The sequence below is a fragment of the Eubalaena glacialis genome, chromosome 18 (assembly GCF_028564815.1).
Source record: "Eubalaena glacialis isolate mEubGla1 chromosome 18, mEubGla1.1.hap2.+ XY, whole genome shotgun sequence".
Lineage (NCBI taxonomy): Eukaryota > Metazoa > Chordata > Mammalia > Artiodactyla > Balaenidae > Eubalaena > Eubalaena glacialis.
In genome coordinates this window covers 19845077-19870536 of record NC_083733.1, presented here as the reverse complement: position 1 = coordinate 19870536, position 25460 = coordinate 19845077, and the positions used below count along the sequence as shown (strand labels likewise).

At 52.3% G+C, this 25460-nt stretch overlaps 2 protein-coding genes across 2 annotated transcripts; both read left to right on the top strand.

Moving 5' to 3' along the window:
* Window positions 1-6935: 6935 nt before the first annotated feature.
* Window positions 6936-14934, top strand: CA7 (carbonic anhydrase 7). Its single transcript, XM_061173402.1, has 7 exons — window positions 6936-6975; window positions 9519-9716; window positions 12523-12641; window positions 13367-13462; window positions 13564-13626; window positions 14154-14309; window positions 14812-14934. Exons 1-7 carry the CDS (start codon window positions 6936-6938, stop codon window positions 14932-14934), a joined length of 795 nt encoding a protein of 264 aa, XP_061029385.1.
* A 6506-nt stretch (window positions 14935-21440) lies between these two features.
* LOC133078310 (small ribosomal subunit protein eS17-like) lies at window positions 21441-21915 on the top strand. Its single transcript, XM_061173312.1, has one exon. The coding sequence runs from the start codon at window positions 21457-21459 to the stop codon at window positions 21862-21864; it is 408 nt and encodes a 135-aa protein (XP_061029295.1). The 5' UTR covers window positions 21441-21456; the 3' UTR covers window positions 21865-21915.
* Window positions 21916-25460: the final 3545 nt, after the last annotated feature.

Below are 25460 nucleotides of genomic sequence, written 5' to 3'. Positions count from 1 at the left end.
CCACTTCCACGAGCGCGCAGGCGCACTAAGCCCCCCCTCGCTGCAGCTGCCTCCTGCGCGCTGCCCGCAGGGGGCGCCGCCACTGCACTGCGCACGCGTCGCCTGTACGCCAGGCGTGTGCGGCAAAGCTCAGACTGGGGGCTGGTGATCTAGTCCTCCCCAGTGCACCAGCCCCTCTAGTCCGCCAGTCCGAGACTATGTACGCAGTAGCTGTGGGGAACTCGAGCTTTGGAATCAGGCAGATTTAGATTTTAACCACTTACTGGTTGTGAGATCTGCTCTTTACCGCTCATATCCTCAGTTTGTTCCTCTGTGCAATGGGGATAAATGAGCCTCCTTCACAGAGTTCTATTAGTCTTAAATGAGATTTTGAATACACAGAACAAGACTCACAAAAAATCATGTCTGAATAATAACTTTCATTATTATGATCATTATTTTTCACCCATCTCTTCCATCCTGTCATTCAACAAGCTCACACTAGGGCAGGTTTCCAATCACAAAGCTAGCTGCTCCTGGATGCAGATGCAAAGAGGAATAAGTCCCGGGCTCTGTTCTAGGGGAGTTCATTGTCCCAAGACAGGAGAGGGACAGTAAACGAGTACTCACTAGACAATGTGAAGCTGGGGAGCTGAGAGGTGGGCAGAGGAACCCCACCCACTCCCCCTCTCCAGGAATGTTTCACGTGGTGTGGGCAAGGTAGAATGTTTTAAGCAGAAGGAATAGCAGGTGTCATCCCTGGGAGGCAGAGAAGGCATGACAGGCTGAGGCACTAAAGTTTGGTGTGGTGTGGAGTTAGGTGAAGGGTAGGGAGTGGTCAGGGGAAGTTTGAGGGACAGCAGGGGCCAGGTCACGAAGACTGAGAACATAAAAGCAAGGTGGAATTTAAAGCCCTCCACTTCCTGAAAAGAAACATCCCTTTGGGGATGGGTGCCAAGGAAGGGGATTACCCCATGAGGAAGGGGGGGAGAGAGAGGAGACTGGAGGGACATGAGGATTCCTTCCTCTCTATCTCCCAGACTCTACAGGCATCTTCAGGTTAATAATTACCTGAAATAAGGGGAAAATGGGCACAGATCTCCACCCCAACCCACCCTGGAATGGGAACAGGGAAGGGGCACAGTTTGAGAGTAATGATGCAGCGATGATGGATGTAATTCCCCCTAGGTGCTGTCTCCAGGATCAGGTGGGGGCACACCCACTCATGACTTCCCTGACCCCTACATAGCACCCATGGAACACAACTGATGGGAAACAGAGGCATGAGACTTTCCCAGTTTGTCATGTGCTTATGCTGTCACAAGTCCTCCAATTGGACAGGTGAAATATAAGGGATAATAAAATACACCCACGGAATGTGGGACGGTCAAAAGGTGACAGGTGCGAGTTCAGTGCAATCATGGACTGCATGAATGAAAACATCCCCAAATTTGGCAGAGGGGAGTCATACTGCCTATGAAGAAATATAAGATTTTGAAAAAGGTTTGTGTTGGTGGTGTCCCATAAAAAAGATACTTCAGTGTATTATTTTCCTAAAGCGGCTGTAACAAAGTACCACAGACTGGTACAAACTACAGAAATTCATTGTCTCACAGTTCTGAAAGCTGGAAGTCCAAAATTAAAGTGTGCGCAGTATGCTCCCTCTGAAGCTTAAAGGGAAGAATCTGTCCTGGCCTTCCTAGCTTCTGGTGGTTTGCTAGTAATCCTTGGTTTACAGCTGTATGTAGCACTTCAGTCTCTGCCTGCATCATCATAGATATTCTCCCCTCATGTCTCTGTATTTCTTCTCTTCTTATAAGTCACATTGGATCAGGGCCTGCCCTAATGACCTCATCTTAACTTGATTATATCTACAAAAACCGTATTTCCAAATAAGATTACATTCGAAGGTCCTGGGGGTTAGGACTTCAACAACTTCTGGGGGATCTAATTCAACCCATAACGGCATGTAAAGGTGCCTGTGATGGAGCCGTGGCGGTTGACCAGACACAAACCCTGCCATGTGGGAACTCAGGGCACCTCACAAGTTCTTCCTATTATAGAAGACAGGGAATCAAAGGTATCAGACCAGGAAACAAAGGCTGCATTCATTTAGACCATTGGTTTTCTAAGTGAGGTCCTGGACCAGAAGCATCAACATCACCTGGGAACTTGTTAGAAGTGCACATTCTCAGGCCCCATTCCAGACCTGCTGAATCAGAAACTCTGGAGTGAGGCCTGGGAAACTTTTAAGAAGCCCTCCTGGTGATTCTGATGCATGCTCAAGTTTGAGAACCACCAACCTAGGCCAATCTCCCACTGAACAGGTGGGAAAACTGAGCTCCCAAATCCCTATACTACCCCTGTTTACTGAGTACTCATATGCCAGGCAGGCCCTTGATATGCATCACCATTTTGTGCTCATTGTACTCACCCAATGCAATAGATACTACTGCTTACCCCATTTTATACCCAAGAGAGCAGAGACTTGGAGAGGTGAGTAAAATTCCAAATTCTCACAGCTATTAAAAGGTGGCACAGGGATTAGAAACAAACACAGCTACAGATCTAGCCAGACCCAGCTTAGGTCTATTATTTTACCCATCCTGGTTGGTCTCAGCTGGAGGAGACAGGATACTTGGGCTTCCAGGAAGTTTGGGGCTACCTCTGCCCTGGAAGAGGCTATAATCTGTGGGAAACCAGCCAGGAAGAATGAATCACAACCTAGGACACACTCCCAGGCCTTAGCCACTAGTCCTCCCTACCTGACCTTACCTATCCCAGCCCTTCTTATCCTAGTGCTCATTGGCCAATCTCTTGCCTCTTTCCCCCACCCCTCGCCTGAGAAAACTGTGGGTCTGTAATGTTCACAATTGTATCACCCATGCCTGGCTCAGCCCTTCGCATCTAATAAGTCTTCAACAAATGCTTTGAACGAAAGAATAAATTTCTAAAACTATTTCCACCATACCTTCTACATTTTAAAATGCCTTACCCACAATGTGTACCTCATCTTATTCGGTTATACCACTTTCCCAGGGAAATCATCAGACACATACACAAAGATTTATAAATAAGGATGTCCACTGCAGTGCATTTACAATAGTGAAAACTGGAAATAATCCACATACTAGAGCACTGTGCAATTATTAAGTGTCAAGTTCTCCAAGACTGATGACACAGGGAAATGCTTATCATAGGGCATGAAGTGAAAAAAAAAAAAAAACTGGTCACAAAGCTCCACATATGATTCCGATTGTCTTTTAAGTACTACTAATACATATTGAAAAAGCCTGGCAGTATGGTCACTACAATGTTAACAGTGGTGATTCTTGGGTGGTAATATGACCAGTGATTTTAATTTTCTTTACTATGCTTTTCTGATTCTCCCAAATTTTCTACAATAAATAGGTGCCACTACTGTAACTGGAAAAGGAATGTTTGGTTTAAATGTGCCCAAACAAGCTAAGGAGAAGGGGAAAGAACAGAGGTCAGAGAGTACCTACTTGGTTCCAGGACTCTCACAGATATCACCTCACCTGACCATCCTATTAGCCCTCTCGATTCTCTATTCCCATCTGATAGATCGGAAAACAGGCTCAGGACTTCCCTGGTGGTGCAGTGGTTGAGAATCCGCCTGCCAATGCAGGGGACACGGATTTGATCCCTAGTCCCGGAAGATCCCACATGCCGCGGAACAACTAAGCCTGTGCGCCACACACAACTACTGAGCCTGTGCTCTAGAGCCTGCGAGCCACAACTACTGAAGCCCGCGCACCTAGAGCCCGTGCTCCACAACAAGAGAAGCCACCGCAATGCGAAGCCCGTGCACCCCAATGAAGAGTAGCCCCTGCTCTCCACAGCTAGAGAAAGCCCACACGCAGCAATGAAGACCCAATGCAGCCAAAAATAAATTAATTAATTAATTAAAAAAAAAAACCCACAATAAGCTGTAATTTTGATCTTAGAGTCTCTAGGTCTTCGGTCTGGCCCGTTGGCCCTGTGCACAACACACAGTGAAGAGCAGGCATGATTCTGCCTGTTGGTGCAGCACTGGACAACTGTTGTCTCAACCAATGTTCACAGGGATCCCATGAGGTGGTCAGGGCTGGGATGATGCCCTAATCACCTCATTGTTATAGAGAAGAGAGACTTGTAACTTTGAGAGGGGAAGTGAGATCTGGTCAAGGTCGCATTGAATGAGGTGTGGCTGTGCAATCTGCTCCTGCCCTCCTTCCCCAGCCCTTCCTCATAGCTCACACATCCCTACCCTCCCTCTCCGCCAGAAACAGCAAAATCCAGGAGGCCACTGATGCCAGTGAGACCAAAGAGTAAACTCCAGAACAGTGAAATCAATTCAGCTTTAAAGACAGCACGTAATTGAGACAGGAGGTGCCTGAATGGGGGCACAGTCTTTCCCAAGTTGACCTGAGTGGGCTGCAGGGAAACTGGAGCTTCACCTGAGACAGGCAGACTCCATCGGCTCCTCTTACCTACCTGAGTTCCCAGTTTTCCAGCACCCAGAGAAAATTGCCAAAGACAGGATATAGGAAGGAAAGAACTGGATCAACTTTTATTTGGTTGTTAAAGAGGCAATACTTTAATTCTTTCAAAAGGAGTAGGCAGTAAAGAGTGTCCCTCCCACCCCCATTCCGCACCCTCCCCCACCCTTCCGGGCTCCCAGTCTCCACCCTGGAGGCAAACACTCTCCCTAGCTTCTCTTAAGTCATTGTGAAGAGAGTCTTGCATATATACACAAATGACAATCAAATTTAAAATCCACTTCCTCCCCTCTCCTGGTGATTTTAGACATGCTGAATAAGGGACTCAGCAGCCCTGGGTTTTCATTCTTGCTCAGTTGCTCACTGTACAGCCTAACTCAACTTCTCTGAGCCTTGCTTTCCTCATCTGTAAAGTGGGGTTGCTGTGTGGATGAAACTGGATTCAAAACTAAGTAATTCCAACTTTTTTAGCACTATAAATAAACATGGAAGTGTCTTCTGGGTCACAGTGAGGGGGAAGTAGGTCAATGAAGTAGACACATTTGGGCCCATCCCCAGGCCCTGAAAGTGTTGCAACTCCGCCAGGAGAAGAGTGGCTGGCTCTTCTGGGAGATGAACAGAGGCTGCAGTCCTCACTCTGAAGCTAGTCTTTGTCTTCTTGGTCTAAAGATGACATTTCTGGTTTGGAGACCTGGGACCTTGACAAGGTTGCATTCCCTGTCACATGCCAGTCTTGGGGGCCACCCCCTACATGTTTATTATGATGCCCTGCCCCACTGCCCTAGGGTCAGATTTCTATTAAGGGCCCCTTCCAGCTCTTGGGTCAGGGAGGAGCATCTAGGCAGTGCTGGGAAGTCACTGACTGACCTTGGCCCAGCCAACCAGTTGTCCCTTGATCTCCACAACTCTACTTGGGGACCTGAGGGGTTCAGGGCCTGGGAGAGGGAAACCAAGACAGCCACACAGATATAGGGGAGCCTGGCAGACAAGATGGCAGATTCCTTCACAAGGTCAGCCAACAACAGGGCCTGAAATAGTCTCCTCTGGTAGAGGTCAGACCAGCAGACAGTCCACAAATGGCCCTTCAACTCTGGTTGGGTACAAGCCCCTGGGTGGGATCAGTTGTCTATCCTTCTATCCACTCATCTGTTTGTCTTCCCAAAACTGCCTGCTGCGGCCTAGCCAGAGACAAGCCCTATCCTTGGCATAAGGCCACATCCTCAGATGAGTCGGATTGGGCCGGCTGGAGCCAGTGGGTGGAAGACAGAGGACGTCCCAGGTGGAGGGCACAGCAAGGACCAGGCCTTGTGGGTGGGAAAATGTTGGGCCAAGGCAGATACTGAGATTGAGTGCAGGGTGGAGGCCCTGAGCTCCCAGCAGGTGTGCCAAAGGTCATGGAGAGGCAAGGAAAGGCGGGACAAACAGCGGGCTGTAGAGGAATAGGCAAAGAGACCCGGACAGAGGAGGAAGCCAGGAAGAGAAGGAGAGGGTGGAGGCAAGGCCTCAGACTTAGTTCCATGGGAAAGCCAGCTGGTGTCTGTGGGTCTGTCTGTCTTAATGCCCAGTGGTTAAAGCCCAAACTCCCCACTCCCCCTTTGAGGCTCTGGTTCTGCCTGAGGCCTCCTCCTAGCCCAGAGCTCCCAAATCCCCACAACCACAGGACCCCTTTGCCCCCAGCACCAAGGGGAAGTAGTAAAGAGCACAAGAGCCTAGGAGTGAGACAAACTAAGAGTAAATCCCTCACTCTCTGGCTAGATGACCTCGGGCAAGTCACTTCACCTCTCTGGGCCTCAGTCTCCTGTTCTGTGAAATAGGGCTAATGGAAGGACCACCCTTTGTTGTAGGGAAGCTGAGAGGGTTAGATGACAGGAAGGACCCAAAGCTTAGCCCAGAACCTGCCAGTGTCTGGCAAACAGGGGAAGCTCCAGTTCTGGACACCTGAGGGTCAGTGCAATCTGCAGTTTAAAAGGGTCCCAGTCCAAGAGGACTCAGGGCCCAGAGCCCAGGTCTCCGGTGGTGGGATTTACTGCCCAGTGACAAGCCTGGGGAATAGACGGGACGTGGAGAAACAGAGGCCGCCCTCAGCATTGGCCGTTTCTCCTGCCCCAGAGCCTGTACACGTGCTGGAGGGAAGGAGGGAGAGTGCTCCGGCCAGGGCCAGGGTGGGGATGGGGCTGGGGTTTAGGTCCCCTTGACCGCCCCCCACCCACCCCCCGCATCTCGCATCTCAACTCGGGGCTCAACTGGCCTGAGGGCGGGTGGGCGAGGGCGGGGCAGGGCCGGCCCCTCTCGCCCTGCTGGGGGGGTGGGGGGCGGGTCGCCTGGGAACTGCTCCTCCCGCCTGCCGCCGCTTTAAGAGGCTGCTCCGCGGTAGCGAGCGGGGCCGGAGCCGCAGTCCGAGCGAGCAGAACTGAGCCGAGCCGGCAGGTGCACGGCTGCGGGGACTGCAACAGCATGACCGGCCACCACGGCTGGGGCTACGGCCACAACGACGGTAGGCGCAGACCCCGGCCGGCCCCCACCCGCTGGGACTCGCTCCTGACCCTCGCGCCCAGCCGGGTTTGCGGGACCCTCACGCCCCCTATCCTCTAGGCGGACCGGGATCCCTCTCCCATCCGTCCCCCAGAACCCGGCCCACCCGCCCGGCCCGAGCCCTGGCTCCCCCCGCACCTGGCGCAAAGTCCGCGCTGCACCCCGGCCGGCCCCGCCGCCAGCGAGCCACCCCGCGGCCGAGCGCGTCCAGCCGCCTCCTCCGCGCAGCCCCTGACGGCCCCGCTCACTCTGACCCGGGCCGGGACACTCACTCATCGCCGGAGTGCGCAGCGGGTGAAGGTAGCCCAGGGCAGCGGGGGGCGGTCCCGGCGGAGCGCTGTGCGCGGTGTCTGTGCGGGGAGCGCGCACGCGTGTGTGCCGGGACCTCCGGCGAGCTGGGCTCCCCGTGGGCAAGGGCGCGGTGTCCTGCGCAGAGTTTCCCCGTCGAAGCGCCCGAGCTTTCGAGTCGGCAGGTATGTGAAGGAAGGGAGCATCTGGGGGCTCACGGATGTGTCTGGGTGTCTGCCTTGGGCAGGGTGTTTGAGCAGGTCCAGGTGTGAGGCATGGGAGCCCGTGGCCCACACCAGCCTCCTGGTATGACCGGGAGAATAGCTCCTCGGTCCTAACTCAGTTTCCTTAAGATGCAGAGGAAGGGAGAAGAGGCAGACGGTGAGAGCCAGAAGGCTTGAGTGTGGGACTGGGGCAAGTCAGTTCCTGTTGGGCTATTTCTTACCAAACTGGGGTCGGGGTGTGGGATAAGGGTTTCTTGCTTTTCCCGAGATGAACAATGAGGAGCCAAGATCCAGGCTGCCAAAACGAAACCCAGGCAAGGCAGGTGGGGGTGGGGAGAAGGGGAAGTTCTGGTGGGAGGAGCACCCCCGTTCCCACTCATCTGAGGAGAGACAGGCACTCTGTGAGGGTGGGCGGGGGTCCTAGGCTACAAAGTCTGGGGGTTTGGAGGTTACAATGGGCCAGAAAGAGTTAGGGAGGTGCTGTGGTGTCTCTGGCCCCTCTGGGACCCCAAGCACACAGGAGAATATTTTGGAGGGGAGAACCCCAAATCTGGACATGCAAAAGCTAGAAAGAGACTTTCAGAAAAAGGCAACAGAGATCAGCAGAGATGTAGAGAGGCAGAGAAGGGGCAGGTTGACACGACCCATAGAAGATCCTCTTCCCCCAGAGCACCTGCTCCCAACCAGCTTCAGGGTGATTGCCCCTGACTCCAGCCTTCTTGCTGGTCCTGCCCACCAGCACTGTGTCCAGTATCCCAATAGGCCTGCCCCATAGCTGGCCACCCTGAAGCTGCTGCCCCTCGCCCAGTCCTGGGCCATCCAGTCTAGGTGCAATTAGGGAGGGAAAGACAGAGGATGGAGGTGCCGGCATGCAGCATGCTCACAGGACTTCAAAAATAACCCAGTGGGTCTGGGCCACGATTCTGAGTCATCCACTGGGGACACAGCTTTGTCAGCACCTGCTGCTGTTTTCTCAGGAAAACTTAAGAAGCCAAAAACGGGGAGAAGCACCAGCCGGCAATAGCTCTAAAAATAGGCTGCATCTCAGGATGTTCCCCGGGGAGATGCCGAGCCTCTCGGCTGCAGATGGAGTCTCTGGGAGGCAGGTGGTGGGTGCTCGTGGGTGTGCATGCAGGTGTGTGTGCGTGTGCACGAGCATGTGTTTTGCTGTAGTCTCTTAGTGCAGACCTGGGTTTGCAACAGGGGATGGCTGTGTGTGAGGGTGCATATGTGTGTATCAGAGGTAGTTGGCAGGGCTATGTGTTTGTACACATGTGTTACTGGGCCTGATGGCTCTGGGTGCAGTGAGCTCAGGTCACTGTGCATATATGTGTGCGCACGTGAAAATCTCTCCGGACCTGCACATGCCTGGGGAGGGCAGCTGGGGGCAATGCATGCACACACTGTGTATTTATACCAGTGCCCAAGTGTGTGCGCGCACATGTGCGAGTGGCCCTCAGTTCCTTCATCTGTGAAATGGGGATCATGCTCGTTTCTACTTCACGAGGCTGGTATGAGGAGCGAATTCATGTCACAGAGCCAAAGCGAGGTTGATGTGAACTTTTGTTATCATTATCACAAACACCAACTCGAACTTGGCCAAAGTGCAGGAAGAGGCCAGATACCTGGTAGGGTCAGGTCAGGGAGTTTGGGAGCCCGGGGACCTCTCTAAGCAATACTGCCTGTTGGGGAGGACCCACTACCCCAAACTGCCCCTGAGCCTGTAGCTTTTTTGTGCTCCCTTCCATGCATTACCTCTCTGGGCCTCCTATCAGCTCTGGGTGGAGAGTTTTAGTGAGGCCATTTCGCAGACAAGGAAATGGAGGCTGAGAGGGGAAGTGACAGAGCTGGGATTGGAGCTCCAGACTTCATGGCTCCAAAGCAGGGGCTAATCTCTGAAAGGATAGCATGGAGACCATCCCCTACAGGTGCCCTCAGTCTGCAGCCCAGAGATTCAGGCTGGCCTGAGTCCTTGCCCTCTCCCCGTCTGCAGGCCCCTCACACTGGCACAAGCTGTATCCCATTGCCCAGGGAGACCGCCAGTCACCAATCAATATTGTATCCAGCCAGGCTGTGTACTCGCCCAGCCTGAAGCCACTGGAGCTTTCCTATGAGTCCTGCACGTCCCTCAGCATCGCCAACAATGGCCACTCTGTCCAAGTGGACTTCAATGACAGTGATGACCGAACTGGTAAGTGGCCCTTCCGGACCCTGGTACCCTTCCCCCTGGGATCCTAACCTGTTTTGGGCAGGCTCAGGAGGGGCAGCATGCTGTGGTAGGGAAGGAAGGCTCCACTTCTCATCAGCTGTGAAGCCTTAGGCTGAGCCTCAGTCTCCTGATGCATATGATGGGAGCATTAAGACCCTATTTTCCTCCCTAGGGTCATAGAGAGGAGAAATGAAAAACTGAAGTGATGTTTGTAGTGCTGGCATATAGCAGATGCTCAAGAAATGCTAATTCTCTTTCTTCTCTTTCAGTTAGTGCTTTAGGTCAGGTTTGTTTTCACTCCCTGCCCCATCACTGAGCTGCTGTGTGGCCTAAGGCCAAACCCTCCTCTCTGGGTGATCTGGCCAAGCCCAGCAGAGAGAGAACGGAGCTAAAATGTTCTGCGTGCCAGACCCCTTGCTAAGGTCACAGGCAGTTCTTTCATTCTTCTCAAGAACCTACCTCTAAGATGGGCAAGTAGAGACTCACGGAGCTGGGGAGGGCCAGAACCAGCCTGGTCCCACTCCAAAGGTCTTTTCTCCAACCCACCTACAGCCTCAAGATCCCAACCATCCTGGGCCAAAGAGAGGCCAGTGGGAACTTGTAGCAGCTCCTTCCAAGGTCTCTTTGCCCTGGGATTAGAGTTCGGGTTCCTTCATGTTAAATTCTTGGACAGAAGCCTCGGGAGTGCTCCTTAGTAAAGGGATTTTTGTCCTTATGACCAGGCCTGTGAGGGATGAAGTGGGGTAAGGAGGGAACCTGCTAAAGTTTCTTATGTAAGGAAGTGACTGGTACTTTGCCCCTCTGTCGCCTCCCCCAACCCCCCATACGCACAATGAAAGCACTCAGGGAAACTTAAGTTTCAAATAGAAAATCAAAGGGCAGAGAAGAGGAGGAAAGCCAGATAGGAATGATCTTAGTTGCTTAACTCTGAGTTCCCTGGTAGGCTAGGGAAAAAGGGAAAGAGGATCAGTTATAGTTCTTGTTGCAGAAGGTAGGAAATCCAACAAATCCTCAGAAGCGAGACACAGCATTCTTGGTACTGAATTCTAAGAAAAGCCTCCCACCCAGAACTTTGGGGAGGGACATGGAGCTCTTGATGACCTTAGATCACAGTTTATGAAGGAGCAGTTTTCAAATGGTTGGATCTTCTAAACAGCCTTCAGAGGGCACTGAGGGCTCAATTCAGACATCAGTAGCTCAGTGAAGGCCACTCTTGGCAGGGAAAGGCCCAGGGGAACATTCCTCTGGACCACTGATCCAGGGGCTCACTTTCCGGCCTGGTTTGGGTTCCCTCCCCTATCAGAATGCCCAGGCCTGAGGGGTAGGGGACCAGTGGGAAGAAAGTAGGCTTGGGAGTGAGACAGTTGGGTCTCTGCCACTCCCCAGCTGTGACCTGGGGCAGGATACCTACCTTTCTGAGCCTCAGTCCCACGTCTGGCCAAGGGGGTAACAATGTGTCCCCCTCTAGGTCACTGTGGGGATTAATGTCTGCAGACTGCTGAACACATAGGAAGTACACAGTGAATGGCAGTGTGTTCTATGGTCAGGATGGAGAGAGGAGGCTAAGGGAGCCAAGCTCAAGGGTTAGGGAGGCAGTTCACTCCCTAAGAGACTGCACTGTGGAGTCCCAGGTGGGTCATGCTCAGAAGAGTGGGCCCTCCCAGCCCATATCAGGGAGCTCAGGCTGCAGGCCTGGCTACTCCTGCCTCCCCAGGATGGAGCAGCCTGACTGGGCCCTGGCCTACAGCCATCACCCCCAGGCTCAGTCAACCACCCAGCATTGCCATGGACAGGCCCTGCTTCTCAGATGAGGCAGGACAGCAAGAAGGGGCCTCTGGGCTGTCCCATGGTCCTCCTCCTTGAAGGGCCCACAGGGGGCAAGGCCCTGCCCTGGTTACCGGTCCTGGAGGGGCCTAGTGGAACTCTGAGCCTAGGGCCGTCACCTGATCCAGGAGCTCACATTCTGGCCTGGCTGGGGCTCCCTCCACTGCCAGATCTCTTTCAGCTGGAAATTCAATCAGTCCCAGGAGGCCTTGTGTGTGGCCCCAGCTTTCCAGGTATCAGAGTGGGAAATTCACAAAACCAGCATAAGTGGGGCCTGCTAAAGAGGGCATGAAGGAGGGACATTGGAGGTACCTGGGCCTGACCATCAGAGTGGGGACCCTTAGGAGCTAGCCTCAGACATCAGGTCCTGGGGAGCCTCCAGGTTCTGGGGAGGCAGCACGGCCTGGTGATTAGGGCTTTGGGCTCTGGACTTATATGAAGTAGATGCAGGCTTATATCCTAGCTCAGTGCCTTGCTGTGTGACCTTGGGCAAATGCCTTGCCCTCTCTGTGCCTCAGTTCCTCCTTTATAAAATAGAAATAATAATAGGTTTTGTCTTTCATGAGCTACTATGAGGACTAAAGAAAAGAATCTTTCTGACCCAGCTCTGGGTCAGGGCTCCTCCAGACATGGGAGGTCTATTGATAGTGATAATCGGGGCCTGAGAGGCAAAGTCCCAGCTTCCACTCGAAACTGGGCAAGAGTGGGGAGGATCCAGATGGAGAGATATACCCACTCCGTACCAGACTCCTCTGTCACATACAGGGCTCCAGGATTTCTGCTCTGGCCCAGCTAAGGGCATAGGGAACTGGGCGGGGACTGATCCAAGTCCACTTAGCGCAAGGAATGTTGCAAATGAAAAGTTTATCCCTCTCCTGAGCACTGCCCTGATATTGGCGCTGCTGCCTGCGGGCGGTGTGGGCTCTCTCACAGCAATTACTACACACCCCCCTTCTCCCCGCAGTGGTGACTGGGGGCCCCCTGGATGGGCCCTACCGGCTCAAGCAGCTCCATTTCCACTGGGGCAAGAAGCACAGTGAGGGCTCAGAGCACACGGTGGATGGCAAGTCATTCCCCAGCGAAGTAAGACCCTCCTCTACCTGAATCCCTTTACCACTTGGGGAAGGAGTTGGGGACTGGGGAGTCAGGGTCTTGACAGGTGCCTGGTGTGAGGCACTGGAGAGAGTGAGGTCACTCAGGGACCTTTGGGAGAGACGCCCTTCACCTGAAGTTCAGGTCTTCCACCTGAACTCTGCCTACTGTTGTCCCGATCTGTGTGTCCAGAAGGAATTTTATGACGGCCAAATCCAGTCCCACCACAGCCTTACTAACAACCCTTCAAGGATTAAGCCTGGCATTCAAGGCCCTGCATGAACTGGCCTTGCCTGGCCTCATCTCCCTTGACCTCTTCCCATACTGACCTGCATGTGATGAATCCCCTGCCCACACCTGGCTCTGTCAGATCTCCAGGCTGCTGTTCTCTCTGCCTGGAATACCTTGCCCCAAGAGTTCCATCCGATAACCCCCTTCTTATTCTTTGGACTCAGCTGCAGGCTTCACTTCCTCAGGGAGGTGTCACACCGGATAGTCATTTTCTGTTTCACAGTTCACGGAGGGCAGGGCCTGATCTCTTTGGTCCCTTGGGGCTCAGGAAAGGGTCAGGCCCAGAACAGGGTAAATGCTATCTGTGGCCCGCCCCTCCTGCAGAGGGGCCAGGAGTCCGGTGGGAGTGAGGGAAGCCTGGCTCTGAGCTCCCATGGCCCCTGGGAGGCACTAAGCACTGGCCTGGCCTGTCGTTGCCCCTGTAGCTGCACCTGGTTCATTGGAATGCCAAGAAATACAGCACCTTTGGGGAGGCGGCCTCAGCACCCGATGGCCTGGCTGTGGTTGGTGTCTTCCTGGAGGTGAGGGGGTTACCTGGGTCCAGAAGGCCGTGGGAGGCCTGGTACCACCCCTAGTTCCAGAACACAGTGAGATCTGGGCTCACACTACTTCTCCCTGACAGACGGGGGATGAGCACCCCAGCATGAACCGTCTGACAGATGCACTCTACATGGTTCGGTTTAAGGTGAGACCAGGGGTCCATGCTCTTGATCCACAGCAGCCTGGTGGGGAGGAAGGAAGAGGCTAGGTTCTGGAGTGGGCCCATCCACTCCTCCATCCTGGCAGCAAACCCTGGCAGAGGTGAAGGGTGCAGGTCAGCACCTGTGGTGCCCTGCAACTGACTCCTCGTCATCAGGGTCCATGGCCCCACTGAATGCCCAGCGTGAAGTCTGGTTGGGCATAGGATTGATAAGATGCCTGTCACATTAATGGTACTCTGACCAGCAGCGCCATTAAGTTCTGTTGAAGGCAAGGGAGAGAACATGGTGCCCAAAGAGCTTTAGGAACCACAACTTTTACATACAAGGGAATGGGTGGAGAGGGCCGGCCAGGCTGGAAAATAGCTTCTGGGATCACAGACATTTGGCCACAATTTGCATCAGTGGGCCAAGGAGAAGCCTAAATCCTATTGACAGAAATGGGTGGGGAGGGTGTTGGTCTCATCCTGTTGGGAGGTCTTTGCTGACTCCTGGGTCCCCCACCCTGCCCCAGGGCACCAAGGCCCAGTTCAGCTGCTTCAACCCCAAGTACCTCCTGCCTGCCAGCCAGCACTACTGGACCTACCCCGGCTCCCTGACAACACCCCCACTGAGCGAGAGCGTCACCTGGATTGTGCTCCGGGAGCCCATCAGCATCTCTGAGAGGCAGGTGAGTCCTCCCAGAGTACCAGATGGAAGGATGCAGCACTCAGGCACACCCGGGCGGTGTGACTCTCCCAACCAGCAGCCCACAGCCGGTGGTCCCACCATCAAGGCTCCCATCCCCTGCTAATAAATGTTTAGATTCTTGGGTGGGAGTCAGCTTGGTTGTTAGTTATTAGGACCTGGACACAGACTAGAAGGGGAGCCCCCTGGATCCTGGGACCACCCCTAGCGTGCTAGAATCTGAATGCTGCATTTGCTGATGATTCTTAGCTAGGCAGGAACTGGAACTAGGTGGAGCAGGGTCCAGGTTCAGAGGCTCTTTCGTGAGTAAGTAACTGAGGTTGGGTTCCCAAAGAGGAAATGAGCGGGGAGAAGTAGGGACAAGCCCTAGGGGCAAGAGGAGAGGGGGGCAGAACTGGCTGGGCAGGGTATGCCAGATGTTGTGTCTGGGATCAGAGAGGACCACAGCGCCCCCATTCTGCCCTGAGTATCTCTTCTGCCTTAAGATGGAGAAATTCCGGAGCCTGCTTTTCACCGCAGAGGATGATGAGAGGATCCATATGGTGAACAACTTCCGGCCGCCACAGCCACTGAAGGGCCGTGTGGTCAAGGCCTCCTTCAGGGCCTGAGCTGCCTACCTGCCCAGCCGGCCACCGAAGCACCATCTTCCCGAGGGCTTCCATGTCAGCAGACACCAAACCATCCAAGGCTCCCTGCCTAGGGCTGCTGTGGACCCCACTTCAGCTGGCTTGCTCCTTGGCCACCTGGAGGCTTCTCGATGGGACCCTCAAGTCGGGGGACACCTTTCAGCTGCCCTGGGGACAGGAAGGACAGGAGCTGAGCACGGTCCGAGCCTAAGGCTGCCTCTGCTCTCCAAGACCCAAAGGCCCCTGGGAACCTCCTCTTGTCTCCCCCACTGGCAATGGCAGCAGCCCCACCCTGAGCTCACACTGTGATGGATGAGACCAAACTCTCCAGGGCAGGCAGCTGGTGTTGCCAGAAAGACTCAAGCAATAATTAGAAGTGGGCAGAGCTGCCCTCTTGGTGTTACCTCTTCTGCAGGCCTCCGCCATGCACGCACCTCACTGCCAGGCCATTAAAGTCAGGACCCAGCCTGCTGGAGGTGACATGGCCTTCTCCCTCCAGCCACCTGCTGCCATAGGCAGGCACTGGCTACAGCTTATGTAGTATCTCCCTTCATCCCCACCCAGCCACCAAAGCCACCTACATGACAATCCATCCATGCACTGATTAATAAATTCATTCATTCATGCAACAAATACCCGTTGAGTGCCTGTGTTCTGTCGAGTGCTGTTCCAGGCATCGGGGAGGCCATGGTGATAAGTCAAGCACAGGATGTTGAGAGGGCCATGGGCACCGAACAGGTGAGGGTGATACAGAGGGCGGGGCAGGGGCTGTGGAGGCAGAGAAAAGGGGGAGCCTACTTCCCCCACCCTGAGCTCACACTGTGATGTCTTCATCTGGTGAAGAAATTAAATTCCAACCAGTATTCCAAGGCAGAGAGAAGGGAGCAGCATGTTTGAGCTCAGGGAAGAGCAGGTGTGCCAGCTCCCAGGTGAGAGCCCAGGGTGTTTGTGGAACAGAGAAGAACGAGTGGGGCTGGAGCCCTGGGGGAGGGCCTGGGACTCTCTCCCAAGGCTAATGGGAGTCAGGAAGGATCTGGAGTAGAGGAGGGGCAGGGGCAGATGTGCAAAGGCTGGGAGATCCCTGTGGAGTGTGAGTGGGCAGGCAGGACTGGCAGCAGGAGAAGGTCGTGGCCAGCGGCCAGGAGAAAGAATACAGGGTGGTGGAGGCCGGAAGCAGGGGGCTGGATGAGAGAGATTTAGGAGGTGGAGCCCAAAGATAGCATTTGGCTATCTGTGAGGGTGGAGGGGAGTGCAGGATGTGTCCCTGGGCAGAGAGAGAGGACAGGAAAGCCTGGGCAGCAGCAGACCAGGATGGACACACAGCGTATGTGGGGCCCTGAGGGGAGTGCTAGGAAGCGCTGGGGTGTTGGGGTCTGAGCCGAGGAGAGAGGTGGAGGGTAGAGGGGGCTGCTTTGGAGCATCTTCACTCAAGGTGGTGGGTGAGGCCGAGGGGAGGGAGCGGGAGGGTGCTCAGTGAGAGAAGGGGCCCAGGATCTAGCACAGAACCAGCGCACAACCCTGAGGAGGGGATGCTGAGAGGGAAAGCCACAGAGTGGGGTCCGAGATACCTAGGTGAGAGAGTTTGGAAAGGGGCATTGGGGGCTGCTGAGGAGTCTGAGGCAGGGCTGGGGCTGGGGTGAGGCAAGTGATCTCTCAGGGGCAAAATTTAAGGAGGCACACACCCTCAGGCCCCGAGCCTGCACTTGTATGACGCTGAGAGTGCGTGTCTCCTTAAATGTGCACCGTAAGTGCCTCGCTGGACTCACCCTAGTCCCAGCCCAAGTCCAGAAGGTTTAGAGACCCAGCCATCACTGTGCCCCATGAGCCAGGACAGGGGCAGATGGTGGACAGTGAGGGGGCTGAGGAGTGAGGGGAAGTGAAACCGGGACAGCAAATGTATACGTGTGGTTGTGAAGGGGAAGAAAGTGATAGGTGAGGGGGGCACAGGGTCGAGGCTTTTGGAAAGATGGGCCGGTGGCGTGTCTGAACATCCTTGGGAAGGAGGCCAAGCTGCAGGTACCAGCGGGGCTGGGGGCGCATCAGTCTACTCACTTTGGCCACAGCTCCTGTCATTGTCACTATACCAGAAGGGCACTCCAGGGTCATGGGATACTTCTGGGTTTTGGGTGAGGCCATGAGGAGAGGGTAGAATTAGTCCTTAGACTTCTAGCTTCGAGACCAGGGAGGCAGGTAAGGGAGAGGCTTGCTCTGTTGACTCCCCCCTTCCATTCTCATGCTCAGGGCAAACCTGTCCCCAGAGTGTGTTGGGGCACAGGAGGGGCATGGCCCCTCATCAAGTGCTGCTCCAGCACAGGGCCAGACACAGTTTCAGCCCGGCTGGCACTCCTGGCCCAATCTGGGGGCCATTTTCTCTCTCCATGTTTCAGGAGATGGTGAAAAGGATAGCGTCTGGAGGACAGTGTTTGCTCAGCCTGGGGGCAGGTGGCCGCAGGGAAGTAACGCTAGTAATGCTGCCCCTGACGGCAGGTAAAGGGCCTGGGGCAGATGTCTGACTCTCTCCCTATGATCTAAGAACTGTCATCACCCCCATGTTACAGATGAGGAAGATGAGGCTAGGGGAGGTTAAATAGGCAAATGGCCAAGCAAAATTTGAAGCTGGATCTGTCTGCTAACTCTCCTGCTCTACGCCAGAGCACTGAGCATAGTGGTGACCAAATAGGCCTAATATTACTGGCCCTGCCAGGGATCTTAGCACCCCACCGCCACCTCCCAGGGATGGTGACACCACAGTCCTGGTGCTGCAAAGGACTTGAGAGATGGGAGCTGATTTTAAAATAATTATCCCAAGGCTGCCAAGATTCCTCATTCCTTACATCCTTCCACTTAATTCATTTATTATTATTTTTTTTAATTTTATTTATTTATTTATTTATTATCTTTGGCTGCCTTGGGTCTTCCTTGCTACGCATGGGCTTTCTCTAGTTGCAGCGAGTGGGGGCCACTCTTCGCTGCAGTGTGCGGGCCTCTCGTTGCGGTGGCTTCTCCTCTTGTGGAGCACGGGCCCCAGGTGCGTGGGCTTCATTAGTTGTGGCACATGGGCTCAGTAGTTGTGGCTCAGGGGCTTAGTTGCTCCGCGGCATGTGGGATCTTCCTGGCCCAGGGAACGAACCTGTGTCCCCTGCATTGGCAGGCGGATTCTTAACCACTGCGCCACCAGGGAAGCCCCATTTTTTAAAATTTAAAACTATTTTAAAACCAAAGTGGCCTCCTTCTCTTATAATTACAGTGCAAGGTTTGACCCTATTACATCCAATAGGGATGGCCAACCTCAAGGGACCCAGTACTGGGTCCTGAATCCTCATCCATGGCAAGATTGCTTCCTGGAGCCAATGCTGGGCACATTTGGGGTACCCAAGACAAGGTGGGCTCTGCTTGCTCCCAAGATCCCAGAGAGGCCCTCCCAGGGCAGCCAGGTGACCCTCTAAGAGATCTGGACTGGAGGGCCCAGGGGAAGGGGTGGCGGAGGAAAGTAATAGATGTGGGAGATCAAGAGGTACAAAGTTCCAGTTGCAAAATAAATGAATCACAGGTACGAGATGTACAATGTGAAGAACATAGTCAAGAATTATGTAATATCTTTGTATGGTGACAGATTGTAACTAGACTTAGAGCAGTGATCATTTTGAAATGTATAGAGATATCGAATCATTATGTTGTGTGCCAGAAACTAACATAGTGATGTAGGTCACTCATACTTCAAAAATAAACAAACAAGCTCATAGAAAAAGAAATCAAATTTGTAGTTACCAGAGGCGGGGGTGTGTGGGTAGGGGGGATTGGATGAAGGCAGTCAAAAGGCACAAACCAGTTATAAGATAAATTAGTACTAGGGATGTAATGTACAACATGATAAATATAATGAACACTGCTGTCAGTTATACATGAAAGTTGTTAAGGGGTAAATCCTAAGAGTTCTCGTCACAAGGAAAATTTTTCTATTTCTTTAATTTCTTATCCATACGAGATGATGGCTGCTCACTAGACTTATTGTGACAATCATTTCATGATGTATGTAAGTCAACTCATTATGCTGTACCCCTTAAATTTATACAGTGCTGTATGTCAATTATAGCTCAATAAAACTGGAAGAAAAAAACAAAAATAAAATTTAAAAATAATAAAAATTTTATATAAAAGAAAAAAGTATATTTCTTTTGAAGAATACATTTTAGTTGACTCAATTATATCCAAAATATCTTACCATTTTAACATATCATCAATATGAAAAATTAATGAGATATTTTACATTATCTTGGGGGCTAAATTTTTGAAATCCAGTGAGTATTTCACACTCACTACACATCTCAACTCAAATTAGCCACATTTCAAGTGCCCAAGAACACATGTGGCCAGTGGCTACCATATTGGACAGCATAGCCCAAAATGGATGTCACTCTTTGCAAGGCCATCTGCTAGCGAGGGGTCCAAGCAGGCCCTCTGGCTGGGCCCAGAGCCAGACAACGCGATGGCAGGAATGAGTCAGATCTGCTTCAAGCCTCTGTCCTCGACAAGGGCAGTCTCAGAACATTTGATACCAACTTGGCTCCCTCTGTCAGGGCCTCCCTCCTCCAGGAAACCTCCCTAACTCCCCACCTTCCTCCAGCCTGGCTGGCCCTGTCCCAGGCCACCCTGCAGGACCTTTCCTGTTCCACTGGGAAAAAGGCCAAGACCCTCAGGAAGGAACTGATCGCAAGAGACTGTCAAGAGTGGGGGGAGGTGGTAGTGTCCCTGAGAAGGATCCTGGCTTGGTTGAGGAGACTTGACTAATCTGGGAGGTCTTCCTGGAAGAGAGGCCCAGAGCAAAGTCGTTGGCATCCCAGCAGAGGCACAAAAGCCTCAGCAGCAGTGAACATTTACCAGACAGAGAGGAGGGAGGCCTGGCTCTTGCTCAGCATGTATCAACAAAGAGGAGATGTGTGGCTGGGGACACAGGGGTCCCCAGGCCCTGGAGGCCTCAAATGCCAGGCAGGAGTTTGCCCGTACATCCAGGGACCATGAGGAGCCACTGGAGGACTAGAGCAGGGGCTAAAAGCCTCCCAGATTGGAGGAAGAACACTCTCCCTGAGGCTCAGAAAGCGCTGGGCATCTTGGCCTGAATTCACCTTCTAACTCAGGGCTCAAGTGCAAATTTTGGCAGGTGCAGTTCATAAGCTCCTCCTGCTGCCCCTCCCTGGCCCCGCTGAATGGACTCATGCCCGTGCCCTGGCAGTTCCTGGTTTGGCAGTCTGTGAGTCTAATCTAAATCCCTCCAGCTGCAACCCAAATGCTGTCTTCAGGGGCATGTGAGGGTGAGCTGGTGGCTCTTTACTCCCACTGAGCTGCCCTCCTGGGACAGGCATTGCAGGGAAGGCATGGGGACACAGGCGCCCTGGGCCTGTGGGCCCAGAGCAAAGTCTGGTGGCGCAGTGGTTAAGAATCCACCTGCCAATGCAGGGGACACAGGTTCGTTCCCTGGGCGAGGAAGATCCCACATGCCACGGAGCAACTAAGCCCGTGCACCACAACTACTGAGCCTGTGCTCTAGAGCCTGCGAGCCACCACTACTGAGCCCGTGTGCCACAACTACTGAAGCCCACGCACCTAGAGCCCGTGCTCCACAACAAGAGAAGCCACCACAATGAGAAGCCCGCACACCACAACGAAAAGTAGGCCCCGCTTGCTGCAACTAGAGAAAGCTGCATGCAGCAATGAAGACACAACGCAGCCAAAAATAAAAATAAATAAATTTAAAAAAACAAAACAAAACAAAAAAACCCTGCAGGGACAGATGACCAGAACAGCCTCCCATGACCCCCAGGACCTTGCCCATCAATGTGACGGGAGAATACCTGGGATGAATTTCCTCCCAGCCCAATGTAATGGGGGCTCAGAGCTAGATTCAACTGATTTACAGAAAATGAAGGCATTTAATATGTTTACCCAAGTCCATGAACTATGACCCCTGCAACACAAGGTCTGTACTTTAGGAGAACTCAGTGTTTGGAAATGGTCTCTCCTAGGAGAGAAGAGCTCAAATGGCATAATTTCAGGCAGAGGCAGGTGAACTGAAAAGATATTTTGGGGGCAGCCAAGCCTTCAAAGCCTTGGCCCCAGCACTAAATCCAGAAGCCTGTGGTTTCTGGGGGCAGCAGAGGGGACTGGGGGGGCACTTACCCCGTGCAGCTCAGATCAGCCAGGTACAGAGTTGCTCACATGCGTCCTTTGACCCTGGGCTGGGGGTGCAATGCTGAGCACCAAACTGGCTGCTTTAGCTGGCACCAGTGGCAGTTCCGGCAACTCTGGGAGCCGGGGTCAGGACACAGCAGCCAGCTCTACAGTCTTTGCGGCACCTGCCTTGATCCCAGTGCCGCCTGAGGTCAGAGGTCATGCTGAGGAAAGAAAGTCAGGTGTCAGGCAGCTGGCAAGAGCTACCAACCCCAGCCAACTTCACTAAGCCTTGCTGTAAGTTAAGACGCTTAGCTCTTTTACCAAGAACCCGCCGACATGGGCCGCGTTCGCACCAAAACCGTGAAGAAGGTGGCCCAGGTCATCATTGAGAAGTACTACACGCGCCTGGGCAACGACTTCCACACCAACAAGCGCGTGTGCGAGGAGATCGCCATCATTCCCAGCAAGAAGCTCCGCAACAAGATCGCAGGCTGTGTCACACATCTGATGAAGTGGATTCAGAGAGGCCCAGTGAGAGGTATCTCCATCAAGCTGCAGGAGGAGGAGAGAGAGAGGAGAGATAATTACGTGCCTGAGGCCTCAGCCCTGGATCAGGAAATCATTGAAGTAGATCCCGACACTAAGGAAATGCTGAAGCTCTTGGTCTTTGGCAGTGTGTCCAACCTGCAGGTCACTCAGCCTACAGTTGGGATGAATTTCAAAACACCACGTGGAGCCGTTTGAATCTTTCTGCTGTGCTGTAATATTTTCAATAAACCTCGGACAAAAAAAAAAGACGCTTAGAGATGGGCCCTCAGTGCCCACACAAAACCTCACCACCATGTCAGGAAATGCCAGGCTTTACTTCCTTCTTCTTCTGTCCCTCTTCACACTGACACCCAGGAGAACTGGGGTTGTGGCCGTGGGAACAGAAAAAGGAAGAGCCAACGTTTAGGGTTCCACTATCAGACCTGGAGCCCCTAAATCCCAACGTTTTACTATAGCATATTTTAAGATTTATGGAAAAGTTGAAAAAATACAATGAATACCCATAGACTGGCCACCCAGGCTCCCCATTTTATCACTTTTGCTCTCTTCCACTCTCTTTCTTCATATATACATTTTTTTTAACTCTTTGAGAATAAGTTGCAGCCATGATACCCTTTCACCTCTCAATACTTTAGTGGTTTTTCCTAAAAACAAAGACATTCTCTTACATAACCACAGTACAAGACTCAAAATCAGGAAATTAACGTTGTTACATTGCTATTATCTAATCAATGTACCTTATTCAGATGTTGCTTACTGTCCCCATAATGTCTTTGTAAACCCCCAAAATTCCCAGACCATGCATTGCATTCACTTGTCCAGTCCCTTAAGTCTCCTTTTCTCCGGACAGTTCCTCAGTGTGTCTTTGTCTTTCACAGCCTTGATATGGTTGGAGAGCACAGGCCAGTGATGTAGTAGGATGTCCCTCAATTGGGTTGGTCAGGTGTTTTCTCATGAAGAGACTCAGGTTATGTACTTTTTGTGGGAATATCACAAAACAATCCCATGTTGTCTTCAGCACATGATATTGATTTGCCCCATTACTGGTGATGTTAACTTTGTTTTTTGTTGTTGTTTTTAAATGGAAGCATAACATATATACAGAAAAGTACATATAGCCAATGAACTTTCACAATCTGAACCCACATGAGCAACCAGCACCCAGATCACCAAAAGCATGTTTCCAGCACTCCATACCCCCCAAGTCCTCATTACGTTCCTACCTCCCCAAAGTAACCACTGACCTGACTTTTAATAGCATAAATTACATTTGTCTGGTTTCGAACTTCAACTAAATGAAAGTATTTATTTCAGAAACATCCTTGGTTTCTGGATTTTTTGCTCATAGTATGTTTGTGAGATTCTCAGAGCCTCCTTTTTATAATAATAAACGCCATACCTCCCATTATGAGCCTACAATGAAAATTGAAGAAAATATAACTTATCTCGACACATAATTTCAAAAAATCAGTGTAACACTTCAGTTGTAATATAAAGGACAGTCATTTATAATGCAAAATAAGGTATATTTATATATACAAATAATGTAATTTTCAATAAAGTGATATGTGTGGCAGTATGTAAATGCTGGGGCACAAGGACGTAATGAAGTCTTCCTGTGTTTGCGCCCATACTCAGAAGTCCCATAACACGGCAGCTACGAATGCATTCCAGGCAGAGGAGCACGAGTATTGTTGCCATCATGGTGAGACTTTCCTATTTGGTGAACAACTCTTGGTAAAATTCCAAATGACACAAAGTATGATAACTTGCTACATACTAAACCTGTGCAGGCATTACTTTGTGCTTCCAAATAAAATGGAACAAGGTTGTAGACTCCAATGGAGATAAACAGATTCTTCACCTGTCTGAATATCCAGGTGAGATGTTTGAAGGTGGGGCAGGACTCAGACAATACTTTGTTGTGTGAATCTATCCTGTAGGACTCCTAGCACCCTGACCACCCCAAATGCCAGGGTCTCCTCAGCCATGTGACAACTGACCCCAGATTCTCCAAATGCTTTCTGAGGTGGTACCACAAGTCTAGGGGACAAATGGGGAGGTCATCTGGGGGTCAGAGAACCAGAGGGGGGGCACCTGGGGGGGCGTAGGGTAGAAGGTTGGGCATGACCTGAAGGAGGAGGGGGCGTGGATGAGAGCACTGATGGGGTTTCTAAGGTGGGGCCTCCCCATGGCCAGCTCCTGGGTAGCAGGCTGGTCTCTGGGCCTGGAGGATTGGGGACCCTATGTGGACCTTGTTACCCATCCCCCAACTCCTCCCTCAGAGGATGCCACCAGGACCTACTTTCCTGGGCCCTGCATGGACATCTGCTCAACTGCTCTGGATCTCTCAGGAAGTGCACCCCCCAACAGACATAGGGGGCCCCATCATCTGTAGCTCCTCTGGGGACCTCTCTGGGCTGAAAAGCCAGTCAAGCCAAACACCAAAAGGATTATAGGACCCTCACCTGTGTAATCAGATATAAAAACAATACAATATGATACTAAACTGACAGGTAACTATAAAGAAGTTAAACGTAGTTCTGATTTCTCCCATTATGCTTTTATTTTAATAAAATATTAAATAAAAAATTATTTTAAAGCACCTTCCTTTGGTGACCCTGAGAACGTGCTCCATGAGCCTGCGGTATGATCAACCAGTGAACACAATCCATGGACTGACTCATTTAATTAAACCCAATACCTTTTGAGGTGCGCACCATTCTTATTCCCATTTGGCAGATGAGATATTGAGGATAAGATTGGTTAAGACACTTGCTCTGGGTCACAGAGCGGGAATTGCTGGGACCAGCATTAGATAACATTCAGAGCCAAGACTGAGCCACCACTCTCTAAGCCCCTTAAAAGGCATTCAGCCTCTCCACCACTGACTGTCAGTTCCTGGCACTAAGCACTGTGGAGGGATGTACACACACACACACACACACACACACACACACACACACACACTCTCAGGTGCTTCCCGCAGTGTGTTTACGCCCCCTGGTGGCCATGTGTAGCTTGGTCTTTGCTCCATCCCAGCCAGTGATCACTAGCGGGGGCCCAGCCCAGCTGTGCTGGGAAACAACCTTGCCCAGCAGGTTACTACTTGTCAAAATATTTAAAATATTTTTTGCTGTTGTTTGTGCTTCTGCTTCACTAGCATCCTAAGCTCTTGCTTCCTCTGCTGCCCAGGGGGTCCAGCCCTGGGTGGAGTAGGCAGCTGGTCAGTGCCACCGAGACCACTGGGCTACTGGGGAGAGGGCATGCATGAAAGTCTGAGACAGTGGCCCCACTGTTCCCCAAAGGTATGGAGGATAGAGGAGGGCATTCCAGGCAGGGGAACAATAGAGACAAAGGCCTGGAGGTAGTTACATGGAACTGAAGGTGAGCATGGAAAAAAGCTGAATTAAATTTGACCCAGTCTCCAGCAGAGTCTGGGGGCGGGGGTGCCCTGATTACAGTGACAGGTCCTAGTTCTTTAGACAGAAATATTTCCGGAGCCAAGAAAAGGAGGACAGCTCTGCTTCAACACCCCGCCATACTGTCCCCTGCCCCCATTCTGTAGTCACAACACACCTGGGGGGGTCACCCCGACAACATACATGGGAATGGCTGCCCCCATTCAGCAGATGGCTGAGCCTCTAAACAGAGGCTCTAAATTCACCCGAGGCCGCTTACCCAAGTCATGTACCCAGTCAATGGCAGAGCTGGGGTTCTCGTGTCTGCCCAACCCTAGGCCCAGCCTCTGAAACCACATTACACAGGGTGCCCTTTCAGAGGCAAAAGAG

What these genes read in the sequence shown, in the direction of transcription:
- CA7 (XM_061173402.1), top strand. Translation starts at nt 6,936, where the DNA reads ATGACCGGCCACCACGGCTGGGGCTACGGCCACAACGACG. An exon ending in TGGTTGGTGTCTTCCTGGAG is followed by an intron (nt 13,463 to 13,563) that starts GTGAGGGGGTTA and finishes TCTCCCTGACAG; the next exon opens with ACGGGGGATGAGCACCCCAG. An exon ending in TCAGCATCTCTGAGAGGCAG is followed by an intron (nt 14,310 to 14,811) that starts GTGAGTCCTCCC and finishes TTCTGCCTTAAG; the next exon opens with ATGGAGAAATTCCGGAGCCT.
- LOC133078310 (XM_061173312.1), top strand. Translation starts at nt 21,457, where the DNA reads ATGGGCCGCGTTCGCACCAAAACCGTGAAGAAGGTGGCCCAGGTCATC.